At 53.0% G+C, this 19,518-nt stretch overlaps 1 protein-coding gene across 2 annotated transcripts in view; it reads left to right on the forward strand.

The window, feature by feature from the left end:
* Window positions 1–1,270: 1,270 nt before the first annotated feature.
* Window positions 1,271–19,518, forward strand: part of Pgs1 (phosphatidylglycerophosphate synthase 1) — a 38,451-nt gene continuing 20,203 nt past the window's right edge. The window contains exons 1-6 of one of the 2 annotated variants that reach the window (XM_040750128.1): window positions 1,271–1,378; window positions 13,823–14,012; window positions 16,795–16,872; window positions 17,518–17,617; window positions 18,285–18,474; window positions 18,916–19,094. In XM_040750128.1, the coding sequence (XP_040606062.1) occupies window positions 1,317–1,378; window positions 13,823–14,012; window positions 16,795–16,872; window positions 17,518–17,617; window positions 18,285–18,474; window positions 18,916–19,094 (799 nt within the window). In that variant the 5' untranslated portion in view covers window positions 1,271–1,316. Of the gene's footprint in view, window positions 1,379–1,727; window positions 1,885–13,822; window positions 14,013–16,794; window positions 16,873–17,517; window positions 17,618–18,284; window positions 18,475–18,915; window positions 19,095–19,518 lie in introns of those variants that run through there. The other variant, XM_040750127.1, reaches the window with a different exon arrangement.

Consider the following 19,518-nt stretch of genomic DNA (forward strand, 5'->3'; position numbering starts at 1 on the left):
CTTTTTTCTGTTTCTTCGTTTCCCAAGTTCTGGGACCTGTCCCCTCCCTCCTCTCTCTCTCTCTCTCTCTCTCTCTCTCTCTCTCTCTCTCTCTCTCCTTCTTTCTCCCTCCCCTCTTGAGATGGAGTTTCTTTGTGTAACAGCTCTGGCTGTCCTGGAATTCACCGGGTCTTGAACTCACAGAGGTCTGCTTGTCTCTGCCTCCCAAGTGCTGGGACTAAAGGCTTGTGCCATCACTGCTGGCTGCATTTCTGTCTTTTCTTTTCTTTTTAAAGATACTTCCACTTATACCTCCCGAGGGCTCGGGAGGGCTGGGGTTATAATGTGGACTACCACGCCTGTGCCATGCTTGTGCCTCTCTTTGGTAATATCTTTTGTTATTTTTAAAAATCACTACAAATATTGCTATTATTATTATTCATGCACGATCTGGAGGGGGCACAAGTGTGGAGGTCAGAGGCCAAGTTCACATGGCAAGAACCTTCACCCGTGAGCCATTTTACTGGTCTCTCCTTTTTTCTTTTCCTTTTTTTTTTTTTTGGTTTTTTCAAGACAGGGTTTCTCTGTGGCTTTGGAGGCTGTCCTGGAACTCACTCTGTAGAACAGGCTGGTCTCGAACTCACAGAGATCCTCCTGCCTCTGCCTTCCGAGTGCTGGGATTAAAGGCGTGTGCCCCCACCACCCGGCTTTTTTATTTAAATTTCTGCGTGTTACTATTTATCTTGTGGGAGCAACAGGCACACAATGTTATTCAGAGTGCATGTGGAAGTTGGAGGACAAATTGTGAGTCAGGTCTCTCTCCCTCTACCATGGGTGTTCTGAAGCTTAAACTCAGGTCGTCAGCCTTGGCAGCAAGCCCCTTTACCTACCGAGCCCTCTTGCCAGGCCCTGGTAATTTTGTAAGGATTGTCACTTCTGCTAGGATATCATTCTTTTTTCCATGGAGGTATGGTCATCCATGTAGTGATACAGCACAGTGTATCTAATCAGCTCCTTCACAGGGATTGTTTACACACTTCCAATACTGTGAGAAATGGCGAGATAATTATTCTTGTGGGAATGCGTCATTACCTCTCCTGGCATAATTTGGCCGAAATGGAATAAATTCAGGATGTCAGTTTCAGTGTCGCAGTTTTAACTTCATAACATTTCTGGGGTAAATAGAATTATGATTATGTTTTACGGTGTCTCTAGTTTCTAAATCCGGGCCCGTGTGAGCCACGGAAGGAATCGGTGGCATGTGATTCTGACAGGTGACGGAGGAGGGTCACTCTTCAGGGTGCTGAGCTGACACCATCCTGGAGCCACGCAGGCGGATGCTGGTGCAAGGCGGTGGCTGGCAATCTGCCTGGTTTGGGGTGCTGAGCTGTCCTGGTAGGTGAGTGCAGGGCTCAGGGCTCAGGGCTCAGGACAGCTGATTGGGGAGCTGAGCTGTCACCAGCGTCCTCCATCCTGGAGCAGTGCGGGTGACTGCGGGGCTGCAGCTGTCAATCTGACATAACCCGGGCGCTGAACTGCTACGGGCACCCAGCATCCCTCCTCCTGGAGCAGTGCAGGTGAGCTCAGGGCCGTGCTCCACGCTGCCCACCCTCGACCTCCCGCGCTCCAGGAGGCGCACCGAGGCGACCCCAGGCCGTGCAGCCCTGACAGCCTCCGCCTCCGCTTGCGCGCCTGCGCGCCGGCTCCTCGTGTCCGCGCTCGCGCTGTCAATAAAGTTCGCGCGCGCCGGAAGCGGAAGCGGCGGGTCTCCATGGCGGCGCCGGCAGCGGGCCCGGTGTTCTGGAGGCGGCTGCTGGGCCTGCTGCCTGGCCGGCCCGGGCTGGCCGCGCTCTTGGGCCGGCTGAGCGACCGCCTGGGCAGGAGCCGGGAGCGCCGGCGCCGGAGGTGAGAGCGCTCGGGCCGGGGCGGGCCGGGCGGGGGCCTCGCCGTCTCCCCGCGTGCGGGCGGCCGGGCCGCGGCCCCCGTGGGCGTGCACCGTGCAGGAGCCACCCGGGGCGAGCTCGGGGCTGCGGCGGAGCTCCGGGGCGAGCGTGGCCGTGTGTGTGAGTGTGTGTGAACGCGGTGACTTGGCGGGCGTGAATCAGCCCTGCGCGGGCCGGGTGCGGGCTTGGCTGCTCCGCACAGACACACCACATACACACACACACAGGCTACACACATACACACACACCACACACACACACAGACACACACAGTCACAGACACACAGGCTATACACACAGATACATACACACACAGGCTATACAATACACACACACAGACAGACACACACAGTCACAGACACACAGGCTATACACACACACAGACATACACATACAAAGGCTATACACACACAGACACACACACAGACAGACACACACACACACACACACACACACACACACACACACACACACACACACACACACACACACACACATCCTGCCCAAGACATTTCTCAACCCTGACTCTGTCAGGCTCTCAGGCCCGAGAAGAGGAAACTCCCGGAACCCTTCCGAGACGCTTTCAAAGGGCCGGTTTCTGGAAAAGTCCTGAAGTGGAGTTGTGTAAACGCTGAAGTAGTGTTTGAAGCAGTTTGCTCGGGCAGTGGTCCTTCAGAGTAAACATTTGCCAAGAGCAGGCTCACCCAGTGCTGTTGCTAATGTTTAGAGGGAGAGGAGAAAAGGTGTGTGTGTGTGCACGCGCGTGTGTGTGCGCTCGTGTGTGTGTGTGTGTGTGTGTGTGACTCTCCTTTATGCAAATGTTGAGAGACCCTAACCCCAGCGAAAGCTTTGAGTCTACTTATTTAGTTGAAGCATTGTTCAGCGTTTCGATTTTATAAGTGCTTTCTTTTTCTTCTGGTGTTGGGGCTCAAACCCAGAACCTCATACACAGGCAACTAATGTGATAAGGAGCCACAACTCCAGTGTGCTCTCTCGCTCTCTCTCTCTCTCTCTCTCTCTCTCTCTCTCTCTCTCTCTCTCTCTCTCTCTCTCTCTCTCTCTCTCTCTCTCTCTCTCTCTCCCCCTCTCTCCCTCTCTCTCCCTCTCTCTCCCCCCTTCCCTCTCCCCCCATCCCACCCCTTCATTTAGAGACAGTCTCAGGCTGGCCTGAAACTAGCTAAATACCTCAGGCTAGCCTAGCAACTCCTGATTCTCCTGCCTTGTCTGGAATCACAGGTGTGAGCTGTAATGGCCACTCTCTTTTTTTTTTTTTTTTTTTTTTGGTTTTTCGAGACAGGGTTTCTCTGTATTGTCTTGGAAGCTGTCTTGGAACTCGCTTTGTAGACCAGGTAATGGCCACTCTCTTAACTTTGCATGTCTGAGTTCCATGGGTATGATCTTGTGGTCCCGATAGGCGCCTAGGGGTGCAGCGTCCTGTGTCGGTTGGTTCTAGATGTGGAAGGAGCTTGCCAGGAGGAGCCTGTCAGCCAAAGCGAGGAGCTTTCTTTCAAGTGACAGAAGGAAAGGCTTGGGTGCCTACTGATCAGATTGTGCCCAGTTACCTACATGTAACCGAGGTGGTGCCACTCCACGCTTCGTCACGGAGGCTCAGCGAAAGACCAGGCGGTTCTATTGGGTGGTAAAGTCAGGTGATGTTTACCTCACGATGTCAGACCACAGCAAAAAAAATTTTTTTTTGGTTTTTACGAGACAGGGTTTCCCTGTATTGTTTTGGAGGCTATCAGCCCAGCCCGGCCTCGAACTCACAGAAATCCGCCTGCCTCTGCCTCCAGCCTGGAAGATGAGGGGTTTAGGAAGCTTTTTATTAAATTCCTCTTTGTTTTGAAACATTGTTAATCATTGCTCAGCTTTGGTGTTGATCGCTGAAGGGTCCCAGGGTATTCTACACAGCTTCCCCCACTACTGCTAGGTGTCAAACCCAGGAGAGGCAGACACTCCACCACTGAGCTGCACCCCTAAAGCCACTGTGTTTTTTTTTTTTAAAGGACATGGCCTCGTAGTCCAGGTTAGCTTCAAATATGATTTTGAACTTCTGATCCTTTGGTCTACAGCCTGAGTGCTGGGATTACAGGCGTGTGTCTCTGTGCCCAGTTTCATGAGGTACTGTGGGTAATTGAAGGTGTGTGCTATCACACTTAGCCCAAGGTTTTATTTTTATTTTTACTTATGCCTGTCTCTGTGTGTGTAAGCGCGTGTGAGTGCAAGTGCCCTTGGAGGTCAGAAAAGGAAATTGGATCCCCTGGATCTAAAGTTATAGGCCGTTCTAGGAATCAAACCCGAGTCCTCTGTACGAGCAGTGGGCACTCTTAACCGCTAAGTCGTCGCTCCTGCCCATTGATGTATGTTTTGAGACAGGATCTCACTGTGTAGCCCTGGCTGGCCTAGAGCTTCCTATGTAGCCTTGGCTGTCTTTTAAATGGGTTTACTTACTTATTGAATGTTGCCCAGCCTGACTCAGGCTTGCTGTGTAGTCAAGGGCAGCCTTAAACTTACGGATAGGGGGTTGGGGGTGCAGTGCGGCAGTTGAGGGTAGTCTAAATCGATTCACAAGACTTATGTTTGTTTGAGACCGGGTCTCATTTTCCTAGGCTGGCCTTGAACTCCTGATCTTCCTGCCGTCGCCCGAGCCCTGTGACTACAGGCGTTTGCCACCACTCTCAGATCGTCCTCCCAAAATGTGTGCAGCGCATGCGGCTCCGGATCTCTGGGCCTGCAGTTTAAGCCTGCAGGGGGTGTGGGGGGTTGACGGGTGGATTTCTCTGAGTCCGAGCCAGAGATTGAGTTTCTTTGCCCTGCATTCAGAAGCTCTTCCAGCAGTGACAACATTTAGGGCGGGACGAGGGTCAGTGCTTCCACCAGTGAGTGGCCCTGCAGGGGTTTTGTCCCCGCCTCTGCCTCGTTTGGCTTGCAGCTTTTTCTGGTTCTCTGGGGCCTCAGTGTTTGACACCATGCCTGTCGGTTGTGACCACTCACTCTCAGCTGCTGGCTTTCGATTCTTCTCTGTTCCTCTGCACCTCCCAATTCCTCATTCCCCGAATGGTGTGGTTTCTTGTAATTCTCTGATCACTGATTCATTGATGATAGCTGTGTCGTCATGAGCTTGAGTTATTTTAGAGTCTGGCATTGCCAGTCTGACTCAGCCATCGGGGGCTTGGCGAATCCTTGTGGCCAGCAGGAGGAACGGTTCTTCACTGCGTGGTTTCCTCTCAGGGTTAGGGCGCCCATAGAGACGGAAGAACACGAGAACATCATTTCTTATTAGTGATCTCGAAATACTGCTGCTTCTCTGAAGCAGCTGCCTGACTCATTGTCACCGGGAGAGCTCTACGGTTCGTTTATTCCGCGTGTGCTCGGTCGTCGCTCTGCTAGGTACTAATGAGATAAAGACACAGCCCTGAGCAGACAGTTCCCGGAAAGGAAGGCGGAAGGTCACGGCGGCGCCCTGGCAGGCCTCCTGGTGGCCCAGCACAGAGCCAGCCGTTTGGAGTGAAGTGAAGAAGAGGGAGCAGGCGTCGAAGGGCAAAGGGCGCGGGCAGGAGTGGCAGGGAGTACTTGAACGAACCATTCCTTTCTTTTTCTTTTTGAGACGGGGTTCTCTGTGTAGCTCTAGTGGTCCTGGAACTCGCTCTGTAGACCAGGCTGACCTTGAACTCTCAGAGATCCGCCTGCCTCTGTCTCCTAAGCACTGGGATTAAAGGTGCGTGCCACCACCACCTGGCCCTGAACCACTGACAGCGACTGATGGGGAGGATCCCTGAGTAGGAGAGGAGCTAGAAGCAGTCCCCAATGTCATCCACACCCTTTTGGCTTGTGGTCAGCATGCAGCTGGATGCTGGCAGCTGGGCCTCTGGAGCGGTACTTACTGGGAGAGTCCGGTGGCTACGGTCTTGAGTAACCCAAGCATCACTTCCCCTGCTGGGGCTCAGACTGCAGTCTCCTGGGCCAGAGAATTAGGAAAGCAAATTTTAGGTCCTGGTGGGATTCCTTTTGTGAATGGTACAGCCCAGGGTTTTGGGGGTTGGTGCTCCTATGAAGTCGGGGGCAGTGGGAGTATGAAATTAGAGGGCCAGATTGGAGTCAGTTCTGCTTTGGGTACAGGGGGGTGATACTGAGGTAGGTCATGTGACCAAGTGCTTGGGTTGTAGCACTTGACTGAACTGGCTTTTGGGAATAAAAGCTGCAGGTTAAGACGGTCTGTGGCTCCTGAGCTACCTTCAGGTAGAGGTGCCCAGAGCTAAGGAGAGGGCCGCACCTTGGATGGAGTGTTTGGAGCCAGTGACGCACAAACGGGCTCCTTGATTGGAGTAGATGAGACCTACTGGGGCATGTATCAAGAGGGTGTTCTTTTCTAATCCTGAATTTATTTGCCATATAAGGAAATACTCTCTGTGGCCCATAGTTTTTCCTCTAAAACTATGATTAGTTTAGCTCTTTCTTTTTTTTTTTTTTTTAATTTAAGCCCCCTTTATGGGGGGTGGGCAGAGAGGCATGGATACTGTTTCTACTTTTCTGGTGGGTAGGGGGAAACAGGTAGTTGGAGTATCTTACGTTGTGATGGAAGCTTAGTGGTACATTCTGAGAGATCTCTGCTCTGAGGAGCATCACAGCCCAGCAGTTACTTTGGCCATTTCTGATGATGGGGCTCAGTCTTCCCAACCCGCTAGAGCTCTGTCTCGTGCCTTATCTTAGTTTTTATCATGTATCCCAGGCTAGCCTGACACTCAGTATGTAGTTGAGGATGACCTTGAACGACTGAACGGCCTGCCTCTCAAGTGCTTCATACGCCACTGTACCGGCTTTGATGAGTTTGTCAGGATGAGTTTCCGTTGTACTGGGGTTTGAACACAGGACCTTGCACATGCTAGGCCAGCATTTTACCGCTGAACTGCGCCGTCAGTTCCTCCTGGGTTATTATCTATGCTGTTAGGATGGATGGGAGGGAGATACTCTGGGATCAAAGAGTAATTGTCTCAGAGGTCAAATGTGACCTTGTGTGAGTTAGGGTTTTCCTCTCTGCCGACTCACTTGCTGCTGTAGCTTGGTAAGCGGCTACCGACAGTGTCCCCGAGTGTCTCTTAGCTGGGGCGATTGGATGTGTGCTGCTAGGCAGATGACTACAGCCTGGGATTAAAATGCTCTGATAGCTCATCCCCTTGTAAATACTGATGAATGGCAAAGGAGGCAGCCTGGCGGGAGCCAAGGGAGGGTAGACATGCTGGTTCCTGTCATGCCTTGCTCGCCGGGCCTTTAAAGACAGTTTAGCTCCTCAGCCCCCAATGTCATCCACACCCTTTTGGCTTGTGGTCAGCATGCAGCTGGATGCTGGCAGCTGGGCCTCTGGAGCGGTACTTACTTGGGGAGTCCGGCGGCCACGGTCTTGAGTAACCCAAGCATCACTTCCCCTGCTGGGGCTCAGACTGCAGAAGCCAGGAAGGGCCTCTGCTGCCAGGGCTGCAGGAAGTGCGGACTTCTCAGGAAGTTATGACTTACTTTTCTCACAAGTTCACTTTTCACGTTTAGATGTGCATGACGGGGAAGCGGGGCGCGGGCAGAGGGGGCTTTTCTTAAAAAGTAGTTTCTGAAAATGTGATGACCAAATACCACATTTTCTTTTAAAGACTTTGGACAGATTTGACTGGGATCCCATCATCTGTGCCAGGAACCCTCTTTCCCAGAGGAAACAGACCCTGAGAAATTGCACAGGAAGAGCATCCCTGACCATTGTGAGCTCTCTGGCAGGTCAGGAGGGGCCTTCCAGCTTCACACACTGTCCAAAGCCCTGCACAGTGATCTACAGTTTGTGTCTGTTGTACAGGTCCATCCTCAGGGCCAAACAACCTCCATCTAAGCTGGGCTTGTCTGTTCACACCCCCTCATAGGGCCTGTGAGGGCCACGCGGCCTCACCTGACTAGGGAAATAGTCACTTGAAGGATGGGAAAGGACTCAGGACTGGCTGGGGCCTCTCTGCTCACAGCTCTGCCATTGCCTGAGTCAAACGGCCGCCATCTTGGGGGCTCAGCTGCGCCTGCTTGAAAAGATCATGCCAGCTGGGCTTGCTGACCGTTCACAGCCCCCACAGAGGGCCAGGGAAGGCCAGGAGCCCTCAGCGGAGTAAATAGTCTTTCATGACACCTGCTGCATGCGATGCTGCCCTCCCTGCACGTGGCCTCGGAGAGGGGCTAGGGTATATAGGGTGGGGAGGGCTGGGGAGGGCTCGGAGGGCTGGGGAGGGGGCCTCTAACTATTGAGCTGTCTGTGGGAAAGCCCCTGTTCTTCTGGGTAAGGAATTTGATGTGGCCTCTTTGTAGGGAACCCATTTACTCCAGTAAGTAATCCCTCACCTGTGCTCTGTCATGAAGCCACTGAAGTCATTTACTCATCTAGAGTGAGCTTCGGAGCCTTCGTGCCCTGGTTTGTTGGTACTTTGCGTCTCCTCTGAGAAGGGATTTAGCTCCAGTGTTGCACCGGTGGGGGAAGCATTGGGGAAGATGGCTCCAGGGTACTGGGAGCTGCAAAGGTGCCGTGGAGACAGCAGTGCGCTCCTGGGAGTCGACGCTCTCAGTTGCCCTCCATGCTGAGAATGGGGAGCTAGGCTGGGTCTTGTCGTGGCCACCCACAGGTGAGGCAAGCCAGTGTGTTTCCATAGATGCATGCAGCCACCAAATGCCTCGTGTGACGAGCATTCCTGCTCCTCCACCAGGGCTTCCTGTTGGGTGGCAGCTTGGCAGTTTTGAGCTCAGGTGACACTATTGTCCCGTGCACCTCATGGAGGAGTGTTGAGGGGGACTCTGTCATGCTTAGGACTCTGGCATGCAGGCTAATTTCCCGTCCATCCAGGAGCTCAGAGTGGCCATGCTGTGCTCTGGGGTGGTGGGCGGGAAGGAGTCCTCTCCTCTGGTTTCACACTCCACAGGACCCTGCTGGTAAGGTTCCCAATCATTCTGGGTTCAGGGAATTTACCTGCAGTGTCTACAGGAAGCCTTAAGTCTGGCTGAACTTTCACCCAGAGTCAGGTATCCTGTGGGTGTGGCCTGAGCAGCTAATTTCTAGAGGATGCTGTCCTGGGTCCTCAGGACTGCAGGCCAAGGATGGCTTTGCGCTGTTGGCCCCTCATGCTGAGAGGGACATGTGATCTCAGGCCTTGGGTGTCGGGTAGGGGGACCCTGGCCTGCTGACCTGTTCCCTCTACACCGTGGACATTCCAGGAGGAAGGAGGGGCCTTCGGAGAGACAAGGCCCACAGAACCTGGTTGTCTGTTTGTGTCACTTCCTTCTCTGTGTAATTGGAACTGGGCGCTAGGTGATGTCTAGAAAGAGATGACGTAGGGAACCAGCTGCAGATGTGGAAATTGTGCATGTGCAGTGGCTGGTTCCTTAAATGTGAGCATGACGTCAGTGCTTTGTAACCACAGCCTCTCCCTTGAAGCTCCCAGACTTAGTTTTGGATTGGACACATTGTTTCTTTTTTTTCTTAAAAAAAAAAAAACACCTCTGTGTGTGTATATGTGTGTGTTTGTCTGTCTGTCTATGTATGAGTGCCACTAACTTGCTGTACTCAGTCCCCCCCATCCCCCATCCCCCCTTCTCCCCTTTTGTTTCAGGGTATTGAACTCAGGTTGTCGGCTTGGCAGCAAGGGCCTTTACCACTGAGCCCGGCCGTGTGCTTTCTCAGCAGTCCCCTGGCTGTGGGGAATTACTTGTGCAGGTGGGTGGCCCTGGAGACTGGGTTACTATACAGTGGGGCCAGTGCTGTTGAGGGGACAAGCTCTTTCTGGGACAGTTCGCAGGAGTTACATCATGGGAAGCCAGGAGCCAGTTTGGCTCTAGAGCTGCCCTCCCTCCCTCCCCCCCGCTTCCCCCCCTCCCTCCATCAGGACGGAGGCCCCTTGAGTCCAGTGTGTGTGCTGTTGTTGAACGTCCTTTCACTCCCTGCCTTTACCATGTACACCTCATGAGTGTGTGAAAGCAGCTTGAAAGTCTAGGCTGCTTCTACAGGGGATTGCCAAATCCTCATTGGTTTGCAGCTCCTTTTTTTTGGTTTTTCAAGACAGGGTTTCTCTGTGGCTTTGGAGGCTGTCCTGGAACTAGCTCTGTAGATCAGGCTGGCCTCGAACTCACAGAGATCCACCTGCCTCTGCCTCCCAAGTGCTGGGATTAAAGGCGTGCGCCACCAACGCCCGGCAGTTTGCAGCTCCTTGTTGCTGGTAAAAATAAACCAGTCAGTACATAGATTAAACCGGAAGTTAGTGCAGAGAAGCCTGTGACAACTCTTTTTTTTAAAAAATAATTTATTTTCATTTTATTTGCACCAGTGTTTTGCCTGCATGTATTATCTTGTGTGGGGTGTCAGACCCTGAAGTTACAGACAGTTGTGAGCTGCCTTGTGGGTGCTGGGAATTGAACCTGGGTCCTCTGGAAGAGCAGTCAGTGCTCTTAACCACGGAGCCATCTCTCCACCGTGCAACAGCTCTTAGACGAGACCCTGGTGGAACCTTCCCCAGGAGAGCTGCCTGGCAGGGGAGAGACGTGTGCAGGTTGCCACCCTTGCAGCCACTGCCTGCCCTGATACTCCGTAGGGTATGAGTATGGGTGCACACAGTCTCTGGACTGACTTCTGGAAGTTTCTGTTGCTCATGTTTCACCTTGCCCAGAGTCTTTCCCCCTCACCCTGCACACAGTGTGATTTTGCTAATTTTTAAGGTTTTCATGGTTGCCTGCTGAAAGCCTCCCAGCAGCTCCAGGCATCACCTGCCCCTCCCCTCTGACGGTGTCTGTTTGACATTTATCTAATCCCCTTTAGCATTTCCTCTTTGATCTCTGTAATCCCAGGTGTCTGAGTTGGCGAGGCCTTCACAAGTGTGGCAGACAGAGGCTGTTGGCTGGCAGATTTCCATAGTGTGTTGTGTTAGGTATTCACATGAAGGCCTGAGTTTCCTCATCTTCTCTGCCCACGTGGTGGCTATGTGGGGAGTGGCGATGCAGACCCTGGTCCTTTCCTGAATGCTCTACAAGCTGGGGACATTGGGGACACACTGTGAAATGGAGACCGCGTTCCCCTCGCGAATACTGGATTGTACCTATGGGGGGCCTCGCAGGTTAGCTGTGAGGTTTTCCTGTTTCCTGGTTTTTCCTCTTCCCTCTAAGACTGGTCAGTGTGTGGGACCTGGAGGCAGCAGCCCCTGTCCTCACTCAGCACGTTTATTTGCAAGCACCAAGGAGTGTCCTCACCTTCATAGCGAGAGCAGGCAGACTGTAGGATAACCTCTGCATGGGTGGCCAAGCCCTGTTGCAGTGTTCCCAAGACCCAGAGAGCTAGTACCTTCCACTGTTGACTAAAGTTTTCTTGGCAATGAGTTGGCCATGACAGACCGGTGGGCTTTCTGGGAAGTGCAGCTGGGGACCATCTGGCATCCCTGCGCTGCTGGAGCCCTGGGGAGATTCATTGCAGGAGATTGGTCCCAGCAGTGAAGTCATCTTCCTGGAATCCTCATTGAGCCCCAGGGTGCTGAAGAAATGATGCCCAGAACCCTCTCCAGGCACACACTGACCAGGGCTTACTGCTGCTGTCTGCAGCCTGGGATTTAGAGTGGTGTGTGTGGTTTTGCACAGGGCAGGCAGCAGGGGCCTGGCTCAGCCTGGACACACTGAGGCTTCCTGGGGTGTAGCTCATGCTTTGTGCAGTCAGGCTGGTGGTGTGGAATGTGTCTGACAGTAAGACCAGCCCCACAAAAGATAGGTCTCTTCCCACTGTCTACTGCACAGCCTTTCTCCTCAACTCTGAGTTGTAAGAAAAATTTAATATTTCTAGGTCCTCTAATAGAAGCCCATGGGTCATGAGTCTCCTGACGGGGCCTTTATTGCCATCCTTCTAGTCTACCCTTGTTTCCTGTATCGGTAGGCAGGGTTAAAAACATGTATATTTTATTTATTTTTTGGCAATTTCATACATTTATACAATGTGTCTTGATCCTGTCTACTCCCCAGCAGGATCTTCATATCTTTTCCTTTAAAAAAAAATATTTCCGAGCCGGGTGTTGGTGGTGCACACCTTTAATCCCAGTACTTGGGAGGCAGAGGCAGGAGGATCTCTGTGAGTTCGAGGCCAGCCTGGTCTATAGGGCGAGTTCCAGGACAGGCTCCAAAGCCACAGAGAAACCCTGTCTCGGAAAACCAAACCAACCCAACAAACAAAAAAACCCACAACAAAAATGACTTCCTACTCTGAGCCTGTGTGTGCAAACTGCGTGTTAAGTGCCAGCAGTGGGCAGGAGAGGGTGTTGGATCCACTGGAACTGGAGTTGCTGGTGTGAGCTGCCAAGTGTGCTCTGTGCCAGAGCAGCAGGAGCCCCTAACCGCGGAGCCACCGCTCCAACCCTGCTCCTCCCCCGCTCTTTTTTAATGTAAACCCAGTGAGTCCAGCTAGTGCTGCCTGCTGATCTTGTGGCTTGCTGGTGACTGTGCGTTCATGGGTGCCACAGCCATGTCACATCCAGAAGACAGCATGTCCCGGAGCTCCTCCCATCCCTCAGCTCTCAGAGCCTCCTCTCTGTTCTCTTCCTGGATGGTCTCTGAGCGTGCTGAGGTCGCATAGATGTCCAGTTTAGGCTTAGCGCTCAGCAGTCACTCATTCTCAGCTTTTGATCAGTTACAGGTTGTCATTAACTGCTGCCCACTACAGGAAGGCTTCTCTGGCCAAGGCGGAGAGCATAACCACAGATATTTGGAAGGCAGTTTAACATGTCCATTGGACAAAAGCAACAACAAAACCAAACAAACAGCGAAAGTTCCCCTAGGGCCTATGACTGCGTAAAGCCATGGACCCTGGATCAGATTTACAGTAGGGTGGGTGAATTTCTTCCTGTGGAACAGGCCTTACAGAAGGTGGTTGGTTACCTCTTAATCTTCATGCCACTGTTACCCCATGGGCACATTTTGTCTGACAGCTCACTGCTGGGTAAGAGCTTGGTGACTTTCCTCCCGCAGTGACGTGCATTGACTGTTCAGCACTGCTGTGCCGACACAAGGGAGGGAGTGTTGAGGTAGCTCAGCTCGTCAAAGTGTGCGCGTGCTCAGCAGTAGTGTGTCCTACAAAGTGTGCGCATGCTCAGCAGAAGTGTGTCCTACAAAGTGTGCGCGTGCTCAGCAGTAGTGTGTGCTACAAAGTGTGCGCGTGCTCAGCAGAAGTGTGTCCTACAAAGTGTGGTGTGCTCAGCAGAAGTGTGTCCTACAAAGTGTGGTGTGCTCAGCAGAAGTGTGTGCTACAAAGTGTGGTGTGCTCAGCAGAAGTGTGTGCTACAAAGTGTGCGCATGCTCAGCAGAAGTGCGTGCTACAAAGTGTGCGCATGCTCAGCAGAAGTGCGTGCTACAAAGTGTGGTGTGCTCAGCAGAAGTGTGTCCTACAAAGTGTGGTGTGCTCAGCAGAAGTGTGTGCTACAAAGTGTGGTGTGCTCAGCAGAAGTGCGTGCTACAAAGTGTGGTGTGCTCAGCAGAAGTGCGTGCTACAAAGTGTGCGCATGCTCAGCAGAAGTGCGTGCTACAAAGTGTGGTGTGCTCAGCAGAAGTGTGTCCTACAAAGTGTGGTGTGCTCAGCAGAAGTGTGTGCTACAAAGTGTGCGCGTGCTCCGCAGTAGGGTCTTGCTGTCTAGTTATGGGAGCAGCAGAACAGCAGCTTGGCCACGGGTTATCGGGAGTGATTTTGGTTGGGTTTGCTTGTGGCCATTGTCACTTGGGCTGTGACTGCTTCAAGGCGCTAGGAAGAAGGAGGACTTCAGTTACATGGAAAAATCTGAACTGGCCAAAACTCTCTCCAGAGTAAGGCAGTCACCAGAGGTATTTGTTTGATTGACAGAAGTAGCTCATTTGTATGTTTCTTTAACCAGGTCACCATGGCTGTTACTGGCTCCCTTGCTGTCCCCAACGGTTCCTCAGGTCACCTCTCCACCGTGCTGCCTATGTCCCGAGAGTGTGCACAGGTTCCAGTGGATCAGAAACCTGGTCCCAGAATTCGGGGTCTCCAGTTCTCACGTCAGGGTGCTCTCCTCCCCTGCAGAGTTCTTCGAGCTCTTGAAGGTGAGTTGCTTGAGGGACCAAGAACAGGAATTGGATGTGTGTGTGTGTGTGTGTGTGTGTGTGTGTGTGTGTGTGGTATGTGTATGTGTGTGATGTATGTGTGGTGTGTGTGTGTGTGATGTATGTATGTGTGGTATGTGTATGTGTGTGATGTGTGTGTGTGTGTGTGTGTGTGTGTGTGTGTGTGTGTGTGTGTGTGGTAGGTCCTGACACCCTCTGTTGTAGACATTTCTGGTGCAACTCTGCTTAGCCTGTGGCTCTTGCCTTGAGTTTCACCTTCATCTGTGGTTGTGTTGAGCTCCAAGCAGAAGCTTCTCTGGGTAGCTAGTGTCCCAGAGCAGGGAGGATCGAGGACAGGGCTAGACCCCGAGCCTGGAGGCAGTGAGGACAGGTAGCCCCCAGTCCTTCTCTGCTAAAGGTGGTAGGGTTGTGCATGAGAATCCCTCTTCTGGGTGGCAGCTTCCTCATGGTAGCTGTGCCGCCTGGGAGATCTGAGGTGGGATGTGCCACTTGGTGACCGTCAGCAAGGCCCTTCAGATTAGGAGATCGATCGATCGCACTTGGTGACCGTCAGCAAGGCCCTTCAGATTAGGAGATCGATCGCACTCCCCAGCCTGGAGTCCTGGGAGTCTGTGTGTGGCATGCTCTTCCCTTTCCTGGCAAGTGGTGTCACTTTGTACCGAGGGCTTGCTCTCCACAGAGCTCAGGTTCACATTATACATCTAGTTCACGGTTGAACTGCGTATTGGAATGAGATAATTCAGCACTAATTAATCCTTATGGAATTCTGTCTGAATTCATATTAGCAATGGCTCTGGAATGTGCTGAGGCTGGCGGCCAGCAGGGTCCTGGGAGGTAGCAGGGGATGCACAGTAGGTTCATCTCCTGAGAAAGCTGCTGTCTCTCCTCTCACCCTCTGCCGTGCTGATCCACACTTAGCTGAGTTCTGGCTCATTCTCTTGTGTGTGCCCATGGATAGGGCTGAGCTGAGTTCACGCCTGTGTGTGGGCCAGTGCCCATGGATGGGGTCCCCTTGCTCTCCTCGCACCCTGCTCCTCTGCCCTCTTCCTCGTTGTTGGAGGATGGCCCTGCCATGTGCTCTTGCTCCTGTCTTCCCTGACTTGGAGAAGCAGGTTATCCCAGGTGGTGAGAGACTGACAGACTCTTGTGGTCGGGAGGCCAGGCCATGCTTTGCACCTGCCCGCACTGGTGAAGCTCAAGAACCCAGGAAGCAGCAGGGGCCCTGCATCTGGGCTGAGAAGAGGCGAGGCCTTCTTACCTTGTCACTGGACAGGAGGGCAGACTGCAGGGCTGGCAGGCCTTCATCACCTGACATGTGTGAGATACCCTGGCCCTCTGCTCTTCGGCTGGTCCTGTTCCTTCTGCATGCAGGGTTGTCTGGGGCCCTGCCTGTAGTGAGCAGCCAGGTACACTGGTGGTGGGTGGGGGCTGGGCTGACTCTGCCTGCTGCTTTTTTCTCTCCAACCTTGATTTTAGTAGATAACAAAACAAAGGAAGTGGCAAGCTGAGGATGTTTGTTTTTTCCTCCTGTCTAAGCGTTTCCCAGGGGTGTGTTCACGCATCTGTTAGTCGATGTGTGCAGCTTCCTGCGTGGACAATACCTGCTGGGGTGACATCTCTTCTTAAGTTGGAGGCCTGTGTTGTGCTTTGTGGCTCCCCCCTAATCATGCTCTCTTGTGTCTTGTGTGCTTTGGAGGTGATGTTTGTGTTTTTGGAGACAGAGTCTCATGTTGTCCCGCTGGCCCCTAACTGGATATGAACTCCTGCTCGATCTTCTTGTCTAGTCTCCCAAGAGTCGGGATGACAGGTGTGACAGGTGTGCTCGGCCACGCTCTGGGGTGTGGCTGCCTAGGGCTTTGGAGATGGCTCTTTATTCTGCTGGGCTGGAGCAGGGCCTAGGGAGAGGACACTGGTTGTTGACACAGCTTGGAATGTGTTGTCCTTTCATGTGTGCTTACTGTGTGTGCACGCGTGCACCCATGCTTGGTTGCAGACAGCCAGACTCGAGAAGGTGGCGAGTGCAGCTGCATACACACTCCCCTTCCTGCCAGTCCCAGAGGTGTGGGAAGGAGGGCCTAGACACACACGTGCACGAGTGCTGAGCTGTGTGCCTGTGGGGTTTTCCGATGAGGTTGTGTATTCTGTTTTAGCAGCACATTGTGGGGTGAGTCTCATCAGGGTACACAGGTCTCCTTCACCCCGGGGTTGGAGAATGTGCTCAGTGGGTAAGGCGCTTACCTCACAGTCAAGAATTGTGAGTTCCACCCCCAGCACTACAGGAAAGGGCTGGGCGAGGTGGTGTGCACTCTTAATGCCAGGGCTGGGGTGCAGAGGAGGCTGGACTCCCAGGGCTTGCTGGCCAGTCAGCCTGCCTGCCTGCTTGGTGAGTCCAGGCTAGTGACACCTGTCTCAAAAATAAACATATGGTGGACCGACCCAAGATGGGTCACTTACATGTGACCGGCGCTTACACAGATATGCATGTACACACACACACACACACACACACACACACTCCTTCACTCCTTAGTGGTTGTGTTGCATTTTGTTGTCCCATTAGACCAGGCCTTTCTTTGCACACTGAATATGTGAATTAGGGTTGTGGGTCCTCTTTTGGGAAGTTGCTGTGTCTGTGCCGGGCTACTTGGAGTGTCATTAGTGCTGAGGATGTAGAGCCTTTCAGCTTAGAGTATGATTTGCTTCCAAGTGGACTACAAAAACAATGACTGAATATAAGGTAGAATTGTTTCTCGTCTTCCAGGGGCAGATAAAAACAGCCAAGAGGCGAGTTGTGATGGCATCCCTCTACCTGGGGACAGGACCTTTGGAGCAGGAACTGGTAAGGCTTAGGGGCAGGTGGTCCCAGGAGCAGGTTGAGCCAGCTCCAGTGTTACAGTTGGCTCTAACTGCCTTTCTGGCTTCTGCATGAGGATGGTGTGGGAGACGCAGTCATGTGCTGGCCAGCAGCCTCCCAACACTTCCAGGGCTGTCTGGGCTGCGCTACCTGACCACAACCCAGAGGCCGTATCAGGTCCATGGCCTGCAGTTGTGTGGCCTGAAGAGGTGGGAAGAAAACAAAGAATGTGAGACATGTAAGGTGCATGACATCTACCTGACAGTGCAGTTGTAGGGGGCGTGGCCACGCTCATCCTCTCCCGTGACAGTGCAGTTGTAGGGGGCGTGGCCACGCTCATCCTCTCCTGTGACAGTTACACAGCTGAGTTGCCCTGGCATAGTCCATCTCCGTCTCACAAAACCTAAAATATTTCCTCTGAGGTCCTTGTCAGAAAACATTTTCAGATTGTGTCCTAGGCAGATGAGCCCAAATGCAGTTAGTTCTGGCTGGCTGGCTGCTGGCTGTATCAAGGCTGGCAGTGGATGCCAGGGCTTGGCCAACCTTATTCTACCTGGACTTTGGGGTGTTCCATAAGTGTTGGCGTGGCACCATAGCTGTCATGTGTTCCTTTGATACGTTTCCTTCTAGGTGGATTGTCTGGAAAGTTCTCTGGAGAAGTCACTACAGTCGAAGTTTCCTTCCGACCTCAAGGTCTCTATCCTCCTGGACTTCACCCGGGGCTCAAGAGGTGAGTGCTGCCCGCTTCCTCTCTGCTCGCTGGCTCAGCATCGTCCTCTAACAGGCCTTCCTTCACAGGGCCGCCTGCTGATGGCAGTCACGACTCCTTGTGCAGCAGGCTCTGCGTGTAGTCTAGCTGGAACAGTCAGGGTGGGAAGGGCTGTCCCAAGTCTGCGGCTCCTCGGGGTCTGTCTCCTCCCTGCTTCCTCTGGCCTTGCTTTGTTTTAAGGCTTTGTGTGGGGGTCCCTGGTGGTTGAGGCCAAGTTCCCGGGACACCTGCTTCTTGGAAGGCAGTCTGATTCCTTCTGTGACATGCAAGCCAAAGTTTCTAAGCAAGTGCTGTAGATCTAGGTAACGTCATGTCTGGCTCAGGCTGGCTCGTTTTCTTGTGGAGCTGGGGTGAGAGATGAGGGCACTGAGTGGGAGTGGCTTTCCGGGGGCATTGGTAAGACGCATCAGGAGGAGGGGGCGCCCTGGAGCATGGTGCATCCTGTTCGTAAGCAGCACCTTTTGATGTGGCTTGTTACATGGCGCCCCAGGTAAAGTGAGGCTCCCAGGGAGTTGGTCTGTCTGACAGTAAAGTGAGGCTCCCAGGGAGTTGGTCTGTCTGGCAGTCAGGACATCTGTCTTGCCTGGTGGGAAAAGTTACAGGTGTTCCGTCTGCCGCTCACACACAGGTAGGAAGAACTCCCGCACCATGCTGCTCCCACTCCTGCAGAGGTTCCCAGAGCATGTGCGTGTTTCCCTCTTCCACACGCCAAACCTCCGAGGGCTCCTCAGACTCCTCATCCCAGAGCGCTTCAACGAGACCATCGGGCTCCAGCACATCAAGGTGTACCTCTGTGACAACAACGTCATCTTGAGTGGGTGAGCATTGCTGTTCTCTAGCACACGGCCAGTCTGCCCCCACCTCCTTAGAGAAGGGGCTGTGCAGGTTGTGGGTGGCCCCGTGTCACTGTTTGTCAAGGTGACTCTGTCACTGTGCTCCTCACTTCATGTGAGGACAACTGCCAGGCAGAGCCCAGGAAGCACAAACTGAGCATGATGGAAGCCTGGGTCTGGGCTGTGACATCACTGACAGTCAGCTGTGTGGGCTCCAGTACCTGCTCCCCACCTGGGTTGGCTCCTTTTGTGTGGCGCCATCTCTGTCCTGTTCCTCAGTGTCAGCCTGCTGGTGTCCTACCCATAGGTTGCTCTGATTTGATGACATCATGAGATTGTCATTCGTCACCTACTCACCCCAAGATCTGGGTCACTGGGCCGCACACACTCTTGGCTGCGACCTCATCTGATTCTTCCTCTCCATAGCGCAAACTTGAGTGACTCCTACTTCACCAACCGCCAGGACCGCTACGTGTTCTTACAAGACTGTGCTGAGGTCGCAGACTTCTTCACGGAGCTGGTGGACGCCGTGGGGGATGTGTCTCTGCAGCTGCAGGGGGATGACACGGTGGACGTTGTGGATGGGATGGTGCACCCCTACAAAGGTAGGACAGCCGTACGACTGCTGTGGGCTGAAGGCCAGGGGAACGCCTTCCTCTGTGGTCCTTGCCTTAGCTGCAGGCAGCGGTGTCGGGATTTCAGCATTTGTTTCCTGCACCGTGTTTGTATTCTTTGCCGCCACTGTCCCAGCCCCCAAATAACACACCAGACTCTATATTAATTATGAAACTGTTGGCCGTTTGCTATGGATTTTTTAATGGCTAGCTCTGATTTAATTACTAACCCATAATTACTAATATATATTTCTATAAGGTCTTATCTTACTGAGGACGCCAGTCTTGCGCCCTCTCCTCCTGGGATCCCATGGCGACTCTCTACCCTTGACTACATTTCCCAGAATCCTTTTAGTCCCACCTATCTTGCTTCCCTATTGGCTGACAGTGCTTTATTTATCAACCAGTAGGACAA

The sequence above is a fragment of the Mesocricetus auratus genome, unplaced genomic scaffold, assembly GCF_017639785.1.
Source record: "Mesocricetus auratus isolate SY011 unplaced genomic scaffold, BCM_Maur_2.0 Super-Scaffold_100007, whole genome shotgun sequence".
NCBI classification, from domain to species: domain Eukaryota; kingdom Metazoa; phylum Chordata; class Mammalia; order Rodentia; family Cricetidae; genus Mesocricetus; species Mesocricetus auratus.